We start from the raw sequence: 22493 nt of genomic DNA on the forward strand, positions 1-22493 counted from the left end.
AGTGCTCGTGCAGTACGCACTACTCACACGTCTCCACTGTAGCGCAGTAAGTGCACTCTGTAGTGCACACATGATGTATTTGTAATGACAATCTGGCAACCAACTGAATGACGCTACACCTGATCTTGCGATGATTGGCCAACTTTATTGTAGTTGAGCACGAGTTTGGAGTAAACAAATGCATAATGGAACTGTACTGTGCCCGACTTTTCCGAGTTTGTTTTCATCGTCTTCATCGTGTCGAAACGAAGCTACCCGTCGGGTGTGGAGAAGCGTAAAAAGAAGAGAAGAAACATCAATCTAGAGGTAATGAGTGAATCTTACACAGAGGTTACTGCAATTGTTAATGTGACAAGTTACGTTATCGTCATTTTAATTCACAATGTCGCCACCCACTGCTATCTCGAGTATGTCAGCATACTATTAGCACTTAGCATAGCATCTAGTATGTCAAAGTGCTATTAGCACCTAGCATAGCATCTAGTATGTCAAAGTGCTATTAGCACTTAGCATAGCATCTAGTATGTCAAAGTGCTATTAGCACTTAGCATAGCATCGAGTATGTCAACATGCTATTAGCACTTAGCATATTATCTAGTATGTCAGAGTGCTCCTTGACATACTAGATGTTATGCTAAGTGCTAGCACTTAGCATAGCATCGAGTATGTCAACATGCTATAAGCACCTAGCATAGCATCTAGTATGTCAACATTCCATTAGCACTAAGCATAGCATAAAGTATGTCAACATGCTATTAGCACTTAGCATAGCATCGAGTATGTCTACGTCCTATTAGCACCTAGCATAGCATCTAGTATGTCAAAGTGCTATTAGCTCTTTGCATAGCATCTAGTATGTCAACATGCTATTAGCACTTAGCATAGCATCTAGTGTGTCAGCATGCTATTAGCACTTAGCATAGCATCTAGTATGTCAAAGTGCTATTAGCACTTAGCATAGCATCGCAGTGGCAGGTGTACAGGAGGCGGGGCCCAGGCCCAGTACAAGGTGGTCTGTGTTTGTGACCTTCTTCCCAGTAGTGAAAGTCATGTGTCGTTATGAAACATTTTCATGATCGTGTTTCCTGCCTGTGAATTATGTGTGTGTGTAGTATATTGTTGTTAGCTAGCTAGCGGGAAATCTGCTGTTGTGCATCTCTTAACATTAAATCCAGGCTAAGGCGTTGCTGTCAGTCTCACTGTCGCTGCGGTGTTTGGTGCTACATTGCTCGGCTAAATTATGGAGAGAGCCTGGGAGCTAACGGGACACCGGTCTTTCACATTTGTAGAAGACCAGAGCAGCATAATAAAGCCACGGTTAGTAACAGTCTTATTTTATTCAATGCCATTTATAAACTATATATAACTATTACATAATTATAATCCCTATCCCTAAACATTTCACATTTTACTTCAAATTAATGCAGATTCATAGATACAAAACTCATTGCCTATGATCCAGAGGCTGTAAAGTGTAGAGCCATGTGGCTCGTGACGGCAGAAACTTTATTTAAAAAGAGTTTAAGGAAATGTCTGATATTTCAGGGTAATGTTTAACAATCTTTCAATTGTTGGATGTTTGATTGAATTTTAATCCATGTTTAAATTCACTTTTTAAGTTGCATAAATGTCTTTTTTTTATCCAATGCACCACCACAGTGTTCAATTTTATGTATTCATAAGGTTAATATTTGGGCTTTTTGCCTCTTCCTGCACCTGTATTTTATTTATTTATTTACTTATTTTTGGTATAAACTGTGTTGTTTTAATTGTTATTTTCATACAATTCAATAATGGTTTCATCATTATTGTCATTATTCAGGAATTTGGATTTACATTTAGTCTGACTGTGTTTTATGTTTTTTTCTGCAAAGGCTCTTTAGACAAGTTCTTTGCCGTTGGAGATGAAGTGACATCCACATCTCAAGATGCTGCTGAAGATTCTGAAGCTGGTAATGCCTGGTGATAATAACTTAATACTTAAGTAATTTATCAGAGTGTACACATTAGTAATTTATTGATATAAATAAATACAATATGGTATTCAACACATAGCCTTTTTTTTGTAACACAGTTTGACTCAATGTTAAAGCCAATATTGTATTAAATTATCTATACTAATCTATCAACAACAGACTGACTTCAGTCACTTACTCTTGGCAGTGTTTATCATATCAAACATAAATATATAAAGGAAAAAGTATATTTAGTGGGTCTTATGTTAAAACTGATTTAGTCTAAACAGCTGTTTTTTGTAAAAAATATCTATCATATATTTTTACAACCTGTACGTTTATTCTCACTTTAGCCAATAGGGCCACATTATAATGCACCACCTTTTTTGACACTGGTCTGTCTGACTTAAGATCCTTGATGTCTGTGGTGTGTTATTTATACAGCCTGTAATCTGTAGAGATCTGTGCAGTATCAAGATGCAATGTGGGATTTGTGTTGCAGATGTGGTGAGGGCCCCAAGGAAAATTCTGCTTAGGGCCCCCGAAAGGCCAGGCCCTGTGTGTGTGTGTGTGCATATGGAGTGTGTTGTGTGTTACATTTGCTTTTGTGTGATCGTTGTTCTTTTCTCTGTTCTTTCTCTTTAGTCCTGGTTTAGTCCTGGTTTAGTCCTGGTTTAGTCCTGGTTCATTAATATGAGCTGTCCCTTTACAAAGAAATAAATAAGAATAAGACGAGAAAAAACATCTGAGGAACATAAAAATGTAAGATCAGACTTTTACCTGAACACTTCACCTCCAGACCCGAGGAAGAGGAGAAAGAATCATAGACACAGTGTCTCACTGCAGACTTCTCCACACAGTCATATAAGACCCACCACACTGGACTCTGTGGAAAATCCTCTCTCTTTTCTCCATAAACAGCAGAGCCACAGTCCAGGTCTCTGCACACAACAGCTGTGTCCTCCAGGAGCCAGTATCCATAGAGCCCCATCCGTCTCCACTCTCTTCTGTGTCTCACCTCCACAGTCCCAGCACAGCGACTGGCCCCTCCCACCAGCCTGAGCGGCTCTGAACAGACAAGAGGCAGAGTGAGCCCCACCCCTTTACCTGAGCAGTGAAGCTCCGCCCCTTTACCTGAGCAGTGAAGCCCCGCCTCTTTACCTGTGCAGTGAGGCCCCGCCCCTTTACCTGAGCAGGTGAGGTTGACAGCGGCTCCAGAGGAGCAGGTCTCTGAGCCGGAGCGGGGACAGTCCATCAGAGCAGACTCATGGCCCTCACAGTGGAACATCTGCTCCAGAGGAGAGAGCGCCCCCTGGAGGAGAGAAGGAGCCCCACAGCCCAGCTCCCTGCACAGCACCTCTGCCCCCTGCTGGTCCAAGGCCCCTTCACAGACCCAGGTCCAGGACTGGTCCCAGATCTGCACTGATCCTGAGCACAGACTGGGCCCCGAGACCAGACGCACCGAGTCTGTGGACACACATGTGTGACATCACCGCTCTGAGCCAATAGGACACACACAGGGCTGTGACATCACCGCTCTGAGCCAATAGGAAACATGCTGCATTCATCTGAGAGACGTCGTCCTCTTTAGTCCTGGTTCAGTCCTGGTTTAGTACTGGTTTAGTCCTGGTTTAGTCCTGGTTCACTTGTTACTAAACACGTGAGAAGTGAATCTCTCTGTAGTTTTCACAGTAAACATGACAGACACCAGTCTAAACTGTGTGTGTGTGTGTGTAGTGAGTGTGTTGTGTGTTACATTTGCTTTTGTGTGATTGTTGTTCTTTTCTCTGTTGTCGACTATTTTACATCAAGCTGTCGAGGGACTGAAGATGGAAATGTTCCACGTTGGCTTTAATCTTTACATATTTACATTTTTAAATGTTCATTAATATGAGCTGTCCCTTTACAAAGAAATAAATAAGAATAAGACGAGAAAAAACATCTGAGGAACATAAAAATGTAAGATCAGACTTTTACCTGAACACTTCACCTCCAGACCCGAGGAAGAGGAGGAAGAATCATCGACACAGTGTCTCACTGCAGACTTCTCCACACAGTAAGATGAGACTCCCCACACTGGACTCTGTGGAAAATCCTCTCTCTTTTCTCCATAAACAGCAGAGCCACAGTCCAGGTCTCTGCACACAGCAGCTGTGTCCTCCAGGACCCAGGGTCCATTATATCCATAGGGCTCCATCCGTCTCCACTCTCCTCTGTGTCTCATCTCCACAGTCCCAGCACAGCGACTGGCCCCTCCCACCAGCCTGAGCGGCTCTGAACAGACAAGGGACAGAGTGAGGCCCCGCCCCTTTACCTGAGCAGTGAAACCCCGCCACTTTACCTGAGGAATGAGGCCCCGCCCCTTTACCTGATGAATTAGGCCCCGCCCCTTTACCTGAGGAATGAGGCCCCGCCCCTTTACCTGAGCAGGTGAGGTTGACAGCGGCTCCAGAGGAGCAGGTCTCTGAGCCGGAGCGGGGACAGTCCATCAGAGCAGACTCATGGCCCTCACAGTGGAACGTCTGCTCCAGAGGAGAGAGCGCCCCCTGGAGGAGAGAAGGAGCCCCACAGCCCAGCTCCCTGCACAGCACCTCTGCCCCCTGCTGGTCCAAGGCCCCTTCACAGACCCAGGTCCAGGACTGGTCCCAGATCTGCACTGATCCTGAGCACAGACTGGGCCCCGAGACCAGACGCACCGAGTCTGTGGACACACATGTGTGACATCACCGCTCTGAGCCAATAAGACACACACAGGGCTGTGACATCACCGCTCTGAGCCAATAGGACACATGCTGCATTCATCTGAGAGACGTCCTCCTCTTTAGTCCTGGTTCAGTCCTGGTTTAGTCCTGGTTCAGTCCTGGTTCAGTCCTGGTTCAGTCCTGGTTCAGTCCTGGTTCAGTCCTGGTTCACTTGTTACTAAACACGTGTGAAGTGAATCTCTCTGTAGTTTTCACAGTAAACATGACAGACACCAGTCTAAACTGTGTGTGTGTGTGTAGTGAGTGTGTTGTGTGTTACATTTGCTTTTGTGTGATTGTTGTTGTTCTTTTCTCTGTTGTCGACTATTTTACATCAAGCTGTTGAGGGACTAAAGATGGAAATGTTCCACGTTGGCTTTAATCTTTACATATTTACATTTTTAAATGTTCATTAATATGAGCTGTCCCTTTACAAAGAAATAAATAAGAATAAGACGAGAAAAAACATCTGAGGAACATAAAAATGTAAGATCAGACTTTTACCTGAACACTTCACCTCCAGACCCGAGGAAGAGGAGAAAGAGGAGGAATAATCATCGACACAGTCTCTCACTGCAGCCTTCTTCACACAGTAAGGTAAGACTCCCCACACTGGACTCTGTGGAAAATCCTCTCTCTTTTCTCCATAAACAGCAGAGCCACAGTCCAGGTCTCTGCACACAGCAGATATGTCCTCCAGGAGCCAGTGTCTATTGGGCTCCATCCGTCTCCACTCTCCTCTGTGTCTCATCTCCACAGTCCCAGCACAGCGACTGGCCCCTCCCACCAGCCTGAGCGGCTCTGAACAGACAAGAGACAGAGTGAGGCCCCGCCCCTTTACCTGAGCAGTGAGGCCCCGCCTCTTTACCTGAGGAATTAGGCCCCGCCCCTTTACCTGAGGAATGAGGCCCCGCCCCTTTACCTGAGGAATGAGGCCCCGCCCCTTAACCTGAGCAGTGAAGCCCCGCCCCTTTACCTGAGCAGGTGAGGTTGACAGCGGCTCCAGAGGAGCAGGTCTCTGAGCCGGAGCGGGGACAGTCCATCAGAGCAGACTCATGGCCCTCACAGTGGAACGTCTGCTCCAGAGGAGAGAGCGCCCCCTGGAGGAGAGAAGGAGCCCCACAGCCCAGCTCCCTGCACAGCACCTCTGCCCCCTGCTGGTCCAAGGCCCCTTCACAGACCCAGGTCCAGGACTGGTCCCAGATCTGCACTGATCCTGAGCACAGACTGGGCCCCGAGACCAGACGCACCGAGTCTGTGGACACACATGTGTGACATCACCGCTCTGAGCCAATAGGACACACACAGGGCTGTGACATCACCGCTCTGAGCCAATAGGACACATGCTGCATTCATCTGAGAGACGTCGTCCTCTTTAGTCCTGGTTTAGACCTGGTTTAGTCCTGGTTCAGTCCTGGTTCAGTCCTGGTTCAGTCCTGGTTCACTTGTTACTAAACACGTGTGAAGTGAATCTCTCTGTAGTTTTCACAGTAAACATGACAGACACCAGTCTAAACTGTGTGTGTGTGTGTAGTGAGTGTGTTGTGTGTTACATTTGCTTTTGTGTGATTGTTGTTGTTCTTTTCTCTGTTGTCGACTATTTTACATCAAGCTGTCGATGGACTGAAGATGGAAATGTTCCACGTTGGCTTTAATCTTTACATATTTACATTTTTAAATGTTCATTAATATGAGCTGTCCCTTTACAAAGAAATAAATAAGAATAAGACGAGAAAAAACATCTGAGGAACATAAAAATGTAAGATCAGACTTTTACCTGAACACTTCACCTCCAGACCCGAGGAAGAGGAGGAAGAGGAGGAAGAATCATAGACACAGTCTCTCACTGCAAACTTCTTCACACAGTCAGATGAGACCCACCACACTGGACTCTGTGGAAAATCCTTTCTCTTTTCTCCATAAACAGCAGAGCCACAGTCCAGGTCTCTGCACACAGCAGCTGTGTCCTCCAGGAGCCAGTCTCCATAGGGCCCCATCCGTCTCCACTCTCCTCTGTGTCTCACCTCCACAGTCCCAGCACAGCGACTGGCCCCTCCCACCAGCCTGAGCGGCTCTGAACAGACAAGGGACAGAGTGAGCCCCGCCCCTTTACCTGAGCAGTGAGGCCCCGCCCCTTTACCTGAGTATATCTTTCTTTTGTTACTGGGGCAGAGCAAAACAAAAGTTTCACTTCTGTCACCTGAACAAAAGCTTTAGTGCAGTTGTGTCAAAGTGGGGCCTACGAGCCAAACTAGGCCCTCCAGGGGCTCTAATTTGGGCCACAAGGGGGCTCTGAGATTTTAAAAATGATCTGTTTTGATTCAGTTTTGTCGTGAAAAGACTGTCAGGAGATGGAAGGAGGACAGTCCTGTGGATTTCCTCATTTTTAAATCATATATTTGTTTGCAGAGAAAGCACAGACTGTATAAAGAAATAGACTAAATGTGTGTGACGTCACCCACAGCGTTTGGCTCCACTTAGTGATGGGACTTTTGGCTCTTTCATGGGATCTGAATCTTTTGGATCTGTTCTTTTCAAAGAGCCGTTCAAAAGACTGGCTCTTTTATTATTTATTTCTATGACAGAAGCCAATGTGAGAACTCATTTTATACAAACTAATGACAGAGAAAAGTGAGACCAAGGCTCAGATGTGTTTAAGACGGTTCAAACTGAGAGTGGGAGAGTTTACACTTTGGAATTATGAACATCTAAACTAAATGTTGGACTACAATATTAATAATAACGAAGAATCTGTTACTGTTCATATGATGATCTGTTTTTCTGCACAAGTCTCTCGCTCGTGTCGCTCTGATTCTGTTCTGATTCTTGTGTCGGTTCAGCATCAGTGTCAAAATCCATATAAATTAAAAAGAAATGTCACATCACCAGCTCCAGTCAAATGAAGCTCATCGAGGCCTGCAGTTATAGGGCCAATTTGGAGCCATGTTCCATATTGGGAATTACGACTGAGTATCATAGCAACCAAAGAGCCAATCTTTAGTGAGGCTGCTCCACTGGTTTAGCAGGGAGCAGGCGCCTAGCAACACTGTCAATCAAACCTGTTGCTAACGCTAGTGAGAGAGACGTCGGGGAAAGAAGACGCCTCATTTGTCTTTTATTAATATTTCTTGATGTACAAACACAATAGTGAAAAAAACAAAACAAAACAGGATCATGTAAAGCGAGTTAATACAAACATTTTAAAACCAAAATGACTAGTTGATCTGAGTGGAGTGTGCATGTTCTCCCTGTGTTACTGTGGCAGAGTGGTTATCCTGGTGTGTGAGTGTCTTTACCTGAGCTGTTGTCTTCTGCCAGGAGCCCTGCACACACAAAAGTCATGTCACAAAATGGCGGTTGTTGGTCACATGACACAGAGCTTCACACAAAATGGCGGCTGTTGGGCTCATTAAAGCCACAGGCTGGTTTCATTCGTCTGATGGAAACAGGAAACAGGCCTGGTCTGATCAGGCTGTGTTTGAGTTTAGAAACACTTTTTTATTAAATAAATGTACATTTATTTTCACATGTTCTGAGACAGTTTCAGACACACACGAGCCAGTTCCCCTAAGACTGAAGTAGCTGCAGAGTGAGGCCAAAAGACACTTTGACAAAGAAACAGTGGTGGAAGAAGTACTTTCTTTTAATTAAGTAAAAGTACAGACACCAGAGCAAAGAAATACTCGAGTAAAAGTAAAAGTATCACATGAAAACATCACACTCTTTATAGAGAGCCGTTTAACCAACCTAGCAATTTGGTCGCCCCCTTATATGATGCTCAGTGCTCGCTGCTTTAAGTGACATTCACAAAGTGGATGATTGTTGTTAATATTTGACACGTTTACGCTGAAAAACTCCAGCGTCTTATCAGCGTGACTGAGGTGTAATGAGGCGTCTTAACTTATTTGGCTTCATACTGTCCACTGCCACAGCAGACACCGGTCTGTCCTCGTGTCCCACCGGAGTCACGGTGAAGCCAAGTGCTCCATACTCTTCATCAGACTTCCTCGTCTTACTTTTCGGGTGAGTTTCGTGCGTCTCTTTACCTCCGTCTATCTCTCCTTTCTTTTCATCCCTGTTAAAATGTTTTCCATTGTGTCTCTTTAGCAAAAGTGTCTCTTGTTCACTGTCCTGTGTCACGATCTGTTCACTCTCTCCTGCTCTTTGCTGCGTACGCGCTGTCTACAGTATCTACAGTGTCATACACGGAGTCATACTCGCCCCCCGGCATCTCACCCCTATTTGAGAACCACTGCACTAAGGTCATGATATTGTTGATTTAAGTATCCTAAAGTCATGTATAAAGCAAAGTGCCATGTATCACCTGTAAACATTCAAAGACTTTGAGATAAGAACAAGTTACTACAGCCAAAAAGGAACAAAAGTGTTCAAACAGATTCAGAACCAAGAATATGGAACGAAACAGTGAAAGGAGTTCATTTATGGAGTCATCTGGACAAAGACCAGGATCCACAACAATAATGAGATTTAAGAAACACATGAAACCAACTCATTAAGTCTGAAAAAAGAAAAGGAAAGATCTGTTTGTAAAGAATGAGTGTGATGGAAATGAAATACTTTGAAATGTTTTATATTAAGTTCATCATGTTTTATATTAAGTTCCTGTGAAAGTTTCGTGTGGAGAAAAAGCAGACGGCTCTTTCTCCTCCGTTTCATTCATGTCTCGTATGTTTCACTTTATGACACTGTTCATGTCGTTTTATATTTTTGGAAATAAATCAAAGACAAACAAGTCTCACTTACCCAAAGTGTAGACGAACCAGACCAGGACCAGTGCTCCCAGAGCCATAACCAGGACTGAACCAGGACTGAACCAGGACTGAACCAGGACTGAACCAGGACTGAACCAGGACTGAACCAGGTCTAAACCAGGTCTAAACCAGCACTGAGACGTGTCTTTAAGAGTTTCCTGTTTTAAACACATTCTTATCTCTTCATCGTTTGTGGGTTTTCTTGGTAAAACTAAATAACATCGTCATAATCTGATGTTTTTTATAATTCAAATATGTGTTTGAATGTTCACTTTTTTAAAACTGTGACTAAACTAAACCAGTGAGGAGCGATGTCCAGTGTGTCTGTGTCCAGATGTCCCCCACGGTCAGTCTCTGCGTTTGGACCATTTGCTGATGTGATTAAAGGTCCTATATTACACAAAATGGATTCATGTGAGCTGTAAGACGTGTTAGGATGTTGTTTTTTCATCAAAAACAGACCTGGAGTTGTGTTTTGTTTCATTCACACATGTTTGAGTAACACTTTATTATTAGTCTGTTACATCTCCAAAGCTCAAAATGCTCTGTTCCACCTTGTGATGTCATGAAGTGGTAGTTGTCAAGTGAACAGCTCCTTTTACCTTTAGTTCTGTAGAGATCGACAAATCCAGGTCTGAAATGATCCAAATGATTCAAGTGAAAGTTTAAAAACACAGCAGAGCACTTCCTGTTTTACCACATGACATCACAGAGTGGAACAGAGTGTTTTCTGTGAGAGAGAAGAAGAACATTATAACATAGATCATAAAATAACCAGACCAGGACCAGACCAGGACCAGACCAGGTCCAGACCAGGTCCAGACCAGGACCAGACCAGGTCCAGACCAGGTCCAGACCAGGACCAGACCAGGACCAGACCAGGACCAGACCAAGACCAGACCAGGTCCAGACCAGGTCCAGACCAGGACCAGACCAGGTCCAGACCAGGACCAGACCAGGACCAGACCAGGACCAGACCAGGACCAGACCAGGTCCAGACCAGGACCAGACCAGGACCAGACCAGGACCAGACCAGGACCAGACCAAGACCAGACCAGGTCCAGACCAGGTCCAGACCAGGTCCAGACCAGGACCAGACCAGGACCAGACCAGGACCAGACCAGGTCCAGACCAGGTCCAGACCAGGACCAGACCAGGTCCAGACCAAGTCCAGACCAGGTCCAGACCAAGTCCAGACCAGGTCCAGACCAGGACCAGACCAGGTCCAGACCAAGTCCAGACCAGGTCCAGACCAGGACTATAACAGGAGTTGGAGTCCTGTAGTGTAGAATAGGCCTGTGCTCACACACAGTGGCCTGTTTCTATTCAGGGAGAGCTGATATGACAGGGGTCATCAATAGGCGGCCCGCGGGCCAAATCCGGCCCATTGGCCAAAGGTTTAACAATATAATATTTTTGTGGTGTGACTGTAGCACGAGGGCCGTGTGCTCCGTGTGCTCTGAAGTCTGCTCGTTAGGGTTAAGGTTAGTCCGCTCGTTAATGAGGAGCATTACTTTGTACTCTGTACTTTCTCCGTCGCCTCCGATCTTTTGGAGCCACTCGTCAGATCCTCCTACTGTTCTATACTGCTGTTATCCTCAGTGTGCTGCAGTACTGTAATGCTGTGTGGTACAGCTGCTTGTCCACATCAGTAAAGTCTGGACTTAAACACCTGATCAAGATCTGTTCTAAGACTGTGGGTCAGCCATTAGAAGGTCAGTATGAGGCTGCCTATCACAATAACACAATACGACTGGCAAGAAACATCATTTCTGACTCTAACCATGTTTTGAACTGTGAATATGCAATGCTTCCATCTGGGCGACGGTTCAGTGTTCCACGATTTAATAAGGTTAGGCTGAAGCATTCTTTTGTTCATCAGTCAATCCTTAAAATAAACAAGGAGCTTAATCCATAGCTATCAAAGTGCTAGAAAGTGAGTAAATGTGTGTCACTTGAATTAATGTTTGTATCGTGTCTGTGTCGCATGTGTGATGTTAATGTGAAGCAACGGAGCCACTGTTTTATGTGCAAGACAAATTTCAGATCTCTGATCTGACAAAAAGTATTAACTATCTATTATGTGCAGCAGTGATGTCGTCTTGAGTTGGTCATAAATATGAAAACAGGGGCCATTTAACATTTTTACAGAACATGGTCTGCAGTTGAAATCAGTTTGAGATCTGACATGTTTTGAAGCGTGTGCAGCTCAGAGCTGCTGTTCTGAGAATTGAACCACAAAGGCCCATTTTATCAGAGTGAAGGAAACTCACTATCAGCCAGTATCACGCTCTCATATTTCACACTCTTACTGTGTTTTTGCATAAGTCAAGCAAATATATAGATTATACAATATAGAATAGGTTATAAAAAAAATAAATAAAACAAAAAAGTGAAGAGTGAACAACAAGAGGATTCATCCAATATTATCTGTTCAGTTCAGTTGAGTTAAACCTTATTTTTTGTAATTGTAGATGTTTCATGACGTGTTTCATTAAGATCAAATGAGATGGGGGTGTTTTTTGTTTCCAGTTTATTAAATTTAAAAGTATCACAAAATGCACCACAGACTTGAGGGTTTGATAGTTCGACAGCTGCCGACTTCACTCCAAAGAGAAACTATTGGAGCAACTTCAGTGTTTTTTTAAGAGTTTTGGACAAAATATCAAATAGGCTTTTCCAGTAAAATATAATACTAGAACAGTTCCAAAACATGTGAGCTAATGAGGCTGACTGCTGTTTACATGTGTCACATAAAGGACAGTGTGAGTTTTGATAGATGCAGTCTATGCAACACTTTAAACTGAATAAGATTGAGTCAAATACAAACAGAGGAGGAGTGCTCATTCTCTGGAGCTTTTGTCCAGTGAATATCAGTAATGATCATGCCCAGGTCCTTCTGACACACATCTTGTAAGTGATGTAGTTTGGTGGTACAGTCCATAACTGACACAATATTATGAATTTTAGTCACCAAAGCTTTTTAAAATGGACAGAAATAGTGTAGATGCAGAGTCAGGAGGCTGATTTAGAAAGTAAGACAATGAGCTCTTTATAAAACTTCTAACCTGCAAATATTTGAAAAAAACAAAAACCTTAATACCAACTTAAATTTACTCTGCTCTCACTGGGACGTGTGAAAAGTAAGAATAGTTCTTTTATAGTGTGTACACTCCTCTGATTCATTGATTAAAGGATGTATGTGACAACAATGGGGCAAATTAATGGTTATTTACCAACGGCATAAGCAGAGAAAAGTCCTTCCATTCAGAATGTTTCCTTAAGTGAGGCAACATATGTATTGAGTGAGAAACAACTGTGTTTTTAATGTTTTACTTAAAGACTGGAAGAGCAGAGTAAATGAGAGCCTTAAGGATGTAGGAAGGCAACAATCATTGTCCATCCTCGTCCAATCAGCTCCCTGAGACCAAAACAACAGTGACCAATGATAAAGACGGAGTCTCGCTCACCCAGTAAGTGAGTAAGAAGCTGCTTCAGCCCCAAAACGGGAAGAATGACAGCACTTTTTGAGGATGAAGTTCATATTCACTACAGTTCATGAAGTTGCTCACGAAGTCAAAATACATTGTGTCAATGGGAGACATCCTGACGTCAACTTTGCCGTAGAGCAGGGGCGTCAAACTCATTTTCTTCAAGGGCCACATCTGCAAAATGGCCGCCATCCATGGCCAGATGTGACTGTGCGTCAGTGTAAATGTCACTAAATGTAACCGAATGTCGACGTAGACTGTACTGACCCCGCCTCATAACACAAAAAACATACAGGTTTTTCTCCTCAAACCACAAACTTATATTCACCTTCACCTTTTTTCCTCCCAACTTCCTTCCACGCCGACAATTTTCCTCTTCATGAACATTTTGTGATGATTATTTGCAAATATTTCTCAGCTCCACTTGCTGGGAAAATCTCATTAGTTTATTTTCAGTGCACACATTACAGTATAGACTTAAATTAAAAGGCATGGCTGTCATTTTAAAATATCTTCTTGCGGGCCACATAAAATGACGTGGTGGGCCGCATTTGGCCCCTGGGCCTTGAGTTTGACACATGTGCCGTAGAGCCACGAAATTTGGTACACGCATTCATCATATTATGGCCATGCCCCCTGACACACCAGATGTCAGCCATCTTGGATTGAAAATTCCAAAATGCAATTTGAGCATTTTCGGTCACATCACATTTTAATGGGAATGCTCCCACATTTTCCCATTCATCAGAAACATATTAGTTTCATGGAAAATTGTGAAAATTGGCACAATGACTCTTCATGTCATCCTCATCAAAAAAGTCAATTGGAACCGTGTCATATTTCTCACTGGGTTGCCATGGCGATGCGTAAAACAGCCCATGTTATCCTAATGGGAAAATGTCCTAATTTCTGTACATTTCAAAGTTTTATATTGAGTTATTACCTTCAATGAAGAATGTGAAATTTAGCACAGTGATTCTTCTTTTGGCTGAGTTTGACGACAAGTGCAGCCCACAGCCCCAATAAAACAGAGGCAAGCAGCACGTCAGCGCCTCCCACAGGAGCGCCGGGTCGGCCGAGTGAGGCCCGTGAGGGCCGTGCTTCACACTTGTGGTTGGCTTTTATTATTATTAATAATAATAATAATAATAGTAATTTATTGATAATTATTAATGCATGAATCAAAATACAACTTTGAGCAAACACATAATATTATGATAATGATATTAACCATTTTCTGGTTAAATGCTCATAAATGTGGCCTTTGCACAATATGTTTTCTAAATGTGCCCTGGTGCTCTGGTCTTCAGTTTGAAACGTGACCTTTGACCTCTCACCACATCACATTCAAACTGATACAACTGAAGGTGTTGCTGCACATCACAAATCCAATCCACACTGGTCCATTATGAGAAGCCCCAGGACCCAGGAAAACGAGCAGCCATCGAAATAAAGTCAAAAGAGTAAAGGGCCTTAGTGGCTACAGTCGGTCAGAGCTGTTTTTGATTCTTGATGATCTTTGATGATCTTTGAGGTTTGAGGACTGCAGGTTCTGCCTTTTGCCAAGGACCAGGTGACTACTGTATTTTTTCTCTGTAAACCAGGGACTGCAGATGGAAATTAGCTACTTAGCTATAATCTGGAGCAGAACATCTGTTTTATGCTTAATGTCTCTGTACATGGTCCCTTAAATAAAGACTAAACTAAACTAGGTAATTGGTAAATCACATTTTTATATAACACTTTTCCGTCTTCAAGACACTCAGCCCTCACACTTTACATCAAGGAATCACTCTCCAAGGACACAACAGCATTCATCTGTGGGAGCTGGAATCGCACCACCAACCTGTGGGTCAGTGGATCTGACCTTAACCAATGATGTTTATGTCAAGAGCAGGATTCAGACCACCAACCTTCAGATCAGTGAACAAACACTCTACCAACTGAGCCACTGTCTCCTCGGTGTGCGCTGGGACAGATGTAGCTTCTAAATGTGAGGCCTTTCTGTTCGTCTTATTCATAAAACAGCATTTCATGTATAAACTTTCTCCCACACAGAAATATACATTAAAAAAGTGTTACTCAAAACAACACTATTATAAAAGTGAATGAGCCTAGAAATCCAGCTTGGACATCCAGAGGGCGTCTATGGAGCGACTATATACAGAAACATTTCAAATTAAAATAAGAACATAGTGTGCAGGCTTGTTTTTTAGGTTTAATACATTTATTTCACATTTACATATACATTTTATTTTATAATTCTTAAAGTATCCTGCTATTCCTGGAGTTGGGCTTGAAAATCTGAAGTGTTACGATATGTTTAATAGACTTTCTAAACCAGGGGTAACTAAAAGCGTAGATTATGGGGTTTATACAGGAGTTGAAGCAGATGAGCCAAACCTCAACAACTCCAGACAAAGGGTCTAGGTGAGGGGTCTCAGCCGAGAGAGTAAATGCATAATATGGACTACAACAGATGATAAAAACGATGAGCAGAACCCCTAATGTTTTGGCTGCTTTTAGCTCCATTTTCTTTGCCCCTGAAGGCTGCAGACCCAGAGAGGTGATTTGAGATCTCAGGGCACGGGCCTGCGACACTGCAACGGTAAACACTTTCAAATACAGCACCGTGATGATCGTGAAAGGGCTCACCAAACTGATCACTATGTCAGCAATTCCTTCTTCTGGGTGTACTAACACAAACACACACTCGCCAACGCACGTGTTAAAGACGCCCGGCTGTTTGACAAAATCCCTCATGATCCAACTGACGTGAACAATAACAGAAATCCAGCAGATACAAACGCAGGCTTGAACACGTCTGATAGTCACTTTAGAGTGGTACAGTAAGGGGTCGCAAACGGCTATGTACCGATCGGCCGATAAAAGAATCATATTCCCGCACGAGACGCCGATCACCAGGTATCCGCTGACGAAACAGACGACGCACGAGAGGTCACCGAGCAGCCAGCAGCCCCCAAAGTAGAAGATCTGGAAGGGCATCTGGATTGAGCCAACGAGGAAGTCTGTCACGGCCAGAGAGAGGAGGAGGAGGTTAGTGCTGGTGTGGAGCTGCCTGGAAAATGAAAGAAATACAGTTTTATATGAAAAGCTGTTTTAATAACATCCAAAACATTTATCTTAAGGTTAGTGTGATGGATCTCTTCTAAATGAATAAATAAATGAAAAAAACTCTGTCTGACTCAGTCTCTCACACTTACACACACTGGGTTTCCATGATTTTTGGGGGATATTACATTGACTTCCATTCGTTCCCTGGAGACTGATCCTAAACCTTAATCATAATCACTTCTATTAAAACACAAATTCATGATGTATATAGATTTTAGTCCCCTCAGTGTGATAAATACCTGCACATACACACATGTTTCGTCCTGGTTAACGTCTGTTTACCTGCTGCATTCTGCAAACGAAATACAAACATTCACCGTTTCTATAGTGCTATGCTATGTAACGTAAGTGAGCAGTTATTTGTGCCTGAAGTGTGAGATGGAGATGATGACGAGCAGGTTGAGGACCACAGTCATGGCCGTGATGGCAGATAACACGATGTAGATGACGGTGCTCTCCAGCTCTGGGCGTGGGCTCCTTCGGCAAGAGTTGTTGATCGTTGGGAAACACAGCGCGGCCTCGTTCGGTGCTTCCATGGTCTGATGTTCTGAAGTCATCACACGGGCAAAGCGTTTTTTTGTAGCAGTGAGGTGTCTCTCCGCCCACTCTCAAAGGCAAAAACCTGTACGTCACATTCAACCATCTCAGACGTCTGCGCTAGAACTTCTACAACTTAACTTCATAAATGAGAGAGCGGCTCAGTTGGTAGAGTGTTTGTCCGCTGAAGGCTCTAGACATAAACATCATCGGTAGAGCGGTCACATCCACTGACCCACAGGTTGGCGGTGTGATTCCAGTGTGTGTGTACACTGGTGTGTGAATGTGTGAGCGGTTCCTCGATGTAAAGTGCCTTGAGAGTCTAGAGCACATGTGTCAAACTCGAGGCCCACGGGTCAAATGTGGCCCTCCACATCATTTCATGTGGCCCTCGACAGGGTAAACTCAAAGGTGTGATGGTCTTAAAATGTCATTTTTCCAGGACATACACAGTTACACAGGCATATTTTACATCTAAGCAAATTCATATGCAATATTTGTAACTTGAATAAATAACAAACACAAAAACAGTTAATTAACAAGTAAAAAAAAAAGTAGTTGGATTTATTTTGGATCTGGCCCATTGAGAGCAGTCATTTTGCTGATGTGGCCCTCAGTGAAAATGTGTTTGACACCCCTGGACTAGAACGTGGAAGAATGCAACAGAAAAACATGTCCATTTACCATTTACCATGTACCGTGCTGGTTTAGAGCACACAACATGTTTGAAGTGGACTGTGCCGAACCCAAGCCTACGGTGTAGAATTTGTACCATAGACTGTATAAAGACGTGGACTAAGTGAGTCACCGACAGCAGCTCCAGACAAATGAAGCTCATCGAGGCTAGAGCAGTTATAGCGGTTCATTTTGAGTATCATAGCAACCAAAGAGCCAATCTGGAGCGAGGCTGTTGAAGGTAACGCCCCTTCCCGCCCACACCACTGGTTTAGCAGGGAGCAGGAGCAACCTCAGGGAATGAAGGCGCCTGATTTGTCTGTCCTTAATGTTCATATCTTGATTTACAGACAGGTTGGCTATGTCCATTTATATATACAGTCTATGTTTTGTGCACTTAAGGACTGGCCTGCTAGATTTCTGGCTCAGAAAATTATGTTCTGCAAATTGAACTTTTGCCAAAACACAAATAAAATAGGAGCATGGGAGTGACGAGTCATTGGCAAACAAATGTTCACATATTGTATCTTGGGCCTCGTCTCTAGTCCCACCTGGACCTTGAACCCCTGTTTAACGGCAGCAGTTCAACGCTTTTTCTTAAACTCATGTCTGCTGATCAAAGGGTCGATGTTTTTACTACTTCAGCTGACAATAAAAAAGTAATGACACCAAAATATATATTGAAGATTTTATTAGAAACTTTGTTATGCAGTTTAGCAAAAGTGTAAACACAGAATACATTATATATCTTAAATGTGCGTCTGAACTTAAAGAACATTAACAGCAGATAAATCCAGCTCCTTCCTTATAAGTGCCAGCCCTGATGAGCTTCATGTGACTCGAGCTGAACGCTGTGGGTGACGTCACACTCACTCAGTCACCTCCTTACACAGTCTATGGTTTGAACTGTCAAAAAAAAGTGTTTCTTCCATCTTCATAAACTGTGACTTGACTGGAGTAAAACCATCGGCACAAAGTAATATACTTATATAATATACTCATGTAATACTTATAATTTATGAAGCATTGTACGTGTTCTTAGACGTCTATAACAAAACCATCTTTTAAAGACAAACGATGATAATAAATGATACTGTGAAATGCCTTACACCCTACCATGTTGTGCCTAAGCCTGTCGCGATAACACATTTTAAACTTCGACATATCGCTGAAGTAAATATAGACGATAAACGATAATATAGAAACGCATTTATACCACTGACACAAAAACCCGAGAGCAGATTTAAACCACATAAACTATTCTAAATCATCAATATTGTTAAAAATCAATAACTGCAATAAATAAACAACATAATGAAACTCTTAGTTCGTTTGTGTCTAAAATGACAGATTCACTCTTTACATTTTCCAGTCTCTAGATCCAGGTTTGACTATCTGCATTGTCAGAATGAGTTTGATTGACTTCCTAAACCACGGGTAGAAAAAGGCATAGATGACAGGGTTCAGACATGAATTAAAATGCGCCAGCCATATCTCAATGTCCACTGAGGAAGCATCTACTGCAGTGTCCTCGCCCAACAGACTGGGGACGTAGTAGGGACAGAAACAGACCAAAAAAACAACCACAACTATGCCTAAAGTCCCAGCCGCTTTAAGCTCTTTTTTCTTTGCGGTCACGTTCCCCATCTGCGGCATGTTTGCGGATAAAATATGGGAGCGCGTGGCACGAGCTTGGGACACGGCCACCACAAAAACCCTCAAATATAAGACGATTATGATGAGGATGGGAATGACAAATGTGCACACGAGATCTATTGCACCAGATATGAAATGAATTATGACCACACATTCTCCAGCGCAAGTGTTGGACATACCTGGGTGTTTCAGCTGATCGTGCATTATGACCATTCTGTAAACGACGGACAGAAGCCAACACAGTAAAATACATGACTTTGTCCTTTTCATCGTGACTTTAGTGTGGTAGTTTAAAGGGTCACATATGGCGATGTATCGGTCGACTGATATAAGCACCATGTTGGCCACGGAGGCGGACGTGATGATGTAATTGATGAGGTAATAGGAGCTGCAAACGATGTCGCCGAGATTCCAGCAGCTTTCGATGTAAATGATCTCAACGGGCATTAAGACCAGGCCCACTAAGAGATCCGAGACAGCCAGGGAGAGGAGGAGGAGGTTGGTGCGAGTGTGGAGCTGCCTGCAGAGAAAGCGCACGGTTAACCTCCCGAACACATCGCAGACGTTTAGTTTTAAAACGCAAGTCAGTGATAGAAACTTAGAACATAGGGAACGTCAGAAAGCATCAGAAAGCCGAGTTATAGTCCTATGTATGGATTTAGCAGCACTTTTATAAAACAAATTCAGAACGCAATGTTTCTTTTGCATTACTAAACGTATAAAACCGGCTCCTTTCAGATATTAAAATAAAAAAACAGTTTGGTCCAAGCCATTTTGACTTATTATGAATCACATCAGTACTTTGTTACTGAAGTAAAAGTACAGATAGAGAGACAAAAAATCTACTTAAGTAAAAAATATTTAAGTACTCATTTATAAATAGTAGTTTAAGACTAAAAAGTAAAAGTATTTCACACATGTCTTGTTAGTTGTAATGACATTGATTCAAAATGATACATATTTAGGTCATTGAATCATAACAAATCAATTTCTGTTTTGTTTTTTTCTCATGAATTTTGTGTATTTATTTTGTTTGTTCAAAGCCGAAGCTTGAACTCTAAACCTTTAGTCAAACATGGTAAAAATAACCACTCAAATCATATTAAAAGTACTTTTTACTTTACCGTACTGTTCAAAAATGTAGTGAAGTAAAAGTAAAAAGTATCCATTGTAAAATATACTCATGTAAAGTACAGATACTTACAAATTCTACTTCAGTACAGTACTTTACAACTTGTACTTCATTACCATCCACCACTGGTCACAAACATGTTCCTTCACAAATCAGTGACTAAACAAGCAAAAGAAAACAGAAATAGTGCCGTACATTTGTAATAATATTCTTACATAAACATATGAGCCACTAGCCTGAGAACACATTAATATGACAGTGAGAATATGAGTTTAGTGTTTTACATGTTCACACGGAGATGGGTCAAGTCTGCAAATAAAACCAGAAGTGCAACAAAACCACTCCTGTTTGCCCTGTTTGGAACGACGACATCAAAAGCTGTTACTTCACATTTACAACAGAGTCTGGGGTTAACCTGAAATGAGCGATGGAGATGATGACGAGCAGGTTGAGAGCCACCGTGATGAGGGAGACGCAGGACAGCAGCACATATATGAGCATGGCCTCCACGTACGGGTGTGTGGGCTTTCTGCACGAGGAGTTCAGATGGGGGTAGCAGAAGACGTCTTGGTCCAGGGAGCCCGACATGGTGAGATACAGACGAGAGACGGAACTCCGGAGCTCTAGAGAAGAAATGTCCACTTACACCGGCTTATATGCGTGCTCCTCTGACGTCAGCTAGCGTGTGCGCCGGCTAAATGAGGTCCACGGGGAACTGCTGTGGTCAATGATACTTTAAGATGTTGATGCGTTTGTGACATTTACATCGCAACAAGAAACAAACAACATTATGAGAACGAAGCTGATTGTCAATCCTTCTTTTTTAAGCCGTTAAGTATAGTTTCCCTTCAACTTACTTTTAGAGAGAAGAACCTAATCTCTATATTGTCCCACGATATTTTGAGAGTCCAATAACACTCTGATCAGATCATTCCAGTGAGATTATTAAGATCTAATAAACGTGGAAGCCTGAAGATGTTTGCCTGCTAATCCGAAGTTTCACCATGAACATGTGATGAGGTATTTTACGTCACTTCACCAAGGACACCTCCAGCTGGCTCCTTGTTGGTTTTTCTTTGCTCTGTCTGACCAGCATCATCAGAGGTATAATACTCCCTACAGTGGAAGCATGGACAGATGTGGACAACACTAACACAATGCGTCGAGTTTACAAAGTACATCTCCCACATGTTATTGCCATATGAACTATCTCGCAGGACTTCAGGGGCTGGCCTCTTGGTTTAGTCCTGGTTTAGTCCTGGTTTAGTCCTGGTTTAGTCCTGGTTTAGTCCCGGCCTCCTGCTGGTCCCAGAGCCAGGACTAAACACAGGGAATCAGCGTTTGAGTTTTGTGCAGCTAAAACCTGGAACAGTCTTCCTGAAGACGTGAGACGGGGCTTTACTTTGACAATGTTTAAATCCAGGCTCAAAGGGTGAAAGGGTTTTATTCTGCCTCTTTTCTTTTAACGTTACTTTTATGATGATTATTTATAATTATTTGGTTTGTTGTATTGTAATTTTAATGTCTTTCTTATTCTGTAAAGCACTTTAAATTACTTTGAATTATACTATACAAATAAACTTGCCTTGCTTTAAATGTCCATGTCTCTGGGTCTCGTACTGATGTGGAAACGTCTCCTGAATCTTGTGCCTCTGAGGTCGGCCCACGCTGTGAAAACGACCTCACGCAAAAGGTCATGCTTTTGAGATGAGGTCTGAATTAATTCTGCACCAAATTACCACGTAACTTTGAGGATGTACGATTGGTGTAAAAATGACCATGAGCCTTAGAATGAAATTAATCATCATCATTTAATGAGATAAAATAATAGAATCTATAAAGAAGTGAAGTGAGTGTGACGTCACCCACAGCGTTCAGCTCCAAATGAAGCTCATCGAGGCTGGAGGTTACAGAAAGAGGAGCCAGAACACGCCCATGATCACCTCCTATTTGGACCGCCACAGCTAGCTGGGTAGCTATGTCCATTTCTATATACAGTCTATGAGTAAAACATTTAAGTTTTTGTATTAACTGTAGTAATCATTGTGTTATTTGGCCTGATTTTGGTATACACTATTTTTTTAATTTATTATTATTATTTTCTAATCAAATGCATTATTATATGTTTTTAATATATGTTTTCAAATCCTTTTGCGGCCCCGGGCTGAGTGTCACGTGACCCCCACTTTGGGAAACAATACTTAAGAAGTTTAATGCTATGGTCTGGTTTTGTTTTTTTTTTAAAAGGGGCTCATGTGAGTCTGTCAAGTCTTTGCTACGTATTAGGTTTGTACATGTTTTTCACTGTATATTATTAATTCAAATCTTCATTTTGTTTTCATCCCAATGACTGGAAACAACCATGTGGAAAAAAAAACTATGTAATGTAGGAAATAAAA

The 22493-nt window shown here is 42.7% G+C and overlaps 3 protein-coding genes across 3 annotated transcripts; all 3 read right to left on the reverse strand.

Annotated features, from left to right (window-relative positions):
* Window positions 1-251: 251 nt before the first annotated feature.
* LOC129457309 (scavenger receptor cysteine-rich type 1 protein M130-like) lies at window positions 252-6693 on the reverse strand. The gene is made up of 7 exons (XM_055230717.1): window positions 6474-6693; window positions 5673-5951; window positions 5379-5497; window positions 5201-5315; window positions 4378-4656; window positions 4100-4229; window positions 252-300 (listed from the first exon to the last, which is right to left on the reverse strand). The coding sequence occupies exons 1-7, from the start codon at window positions 6691-6693 to the stop codon at window positions 252-254; spliced, it is 1191 nt and encodes a 396-aa protein (XP_055086692.1).
* An 8516-nt stretch (window positions 6694-15209) lies between these two features.
* On the reverse strand, window positions 15210-16630 carry LOC117389478 (trace amine-associated receptor 4-like). Its single transcript, XM_033987161.2, has 2 exons — window positions 16461-16630; window positions 15210-16038 (listed from the first exon to the last, which is right to left on the reverse strand). The coding sequence occupies exons 1-2, from the start codon at window positions 16628-16630 to the stop codon at window positions 15225-15227; spliced, it is 984 nt and encodes a 327-aa protein (XP_033843052.2). The 3' UTR covers window positions 15210-15224.
* A 2035-nt stretch (window positions 16631-18665) lies between these two features.
* LOC117389523 (trace amine-associated receptor 13c-like) lies at window positions 18666-20682 on the reverse strand. The gene is made up of 2 exons (XM_033987206.1): window positions 20510-20682; window positions 18666-19482 (listed from the first exon to the last, which is right to left on the reverse strand). The coding sequence occupies exons 1-2, from the start codon at window positions 20680-20682 to the stop codon at window positions 18666-18668; spliced, it is 990 nt and encodes a 329-aa protein (XP_033843097.1).
* Between the last annotated feature and the right edge of the window lie 1811 nt (window positions 20683-22493).

This window comes from Periophthalmus magnuspinnatus, chromosome 21, assembly GCF_009829125.3.
Source record: "Periophthalmus magnuspinnatus isolate fPerMag1 chromosome 21, fPerMag1.2.pri, whole genome shotgun sequence".
NCBI lineage: Eukaryota > Metazoa > Chordata > Actinopteri > Gobiiformes > Gobiidae > Periophthalmus > Periophthalmus magnuspinnatus.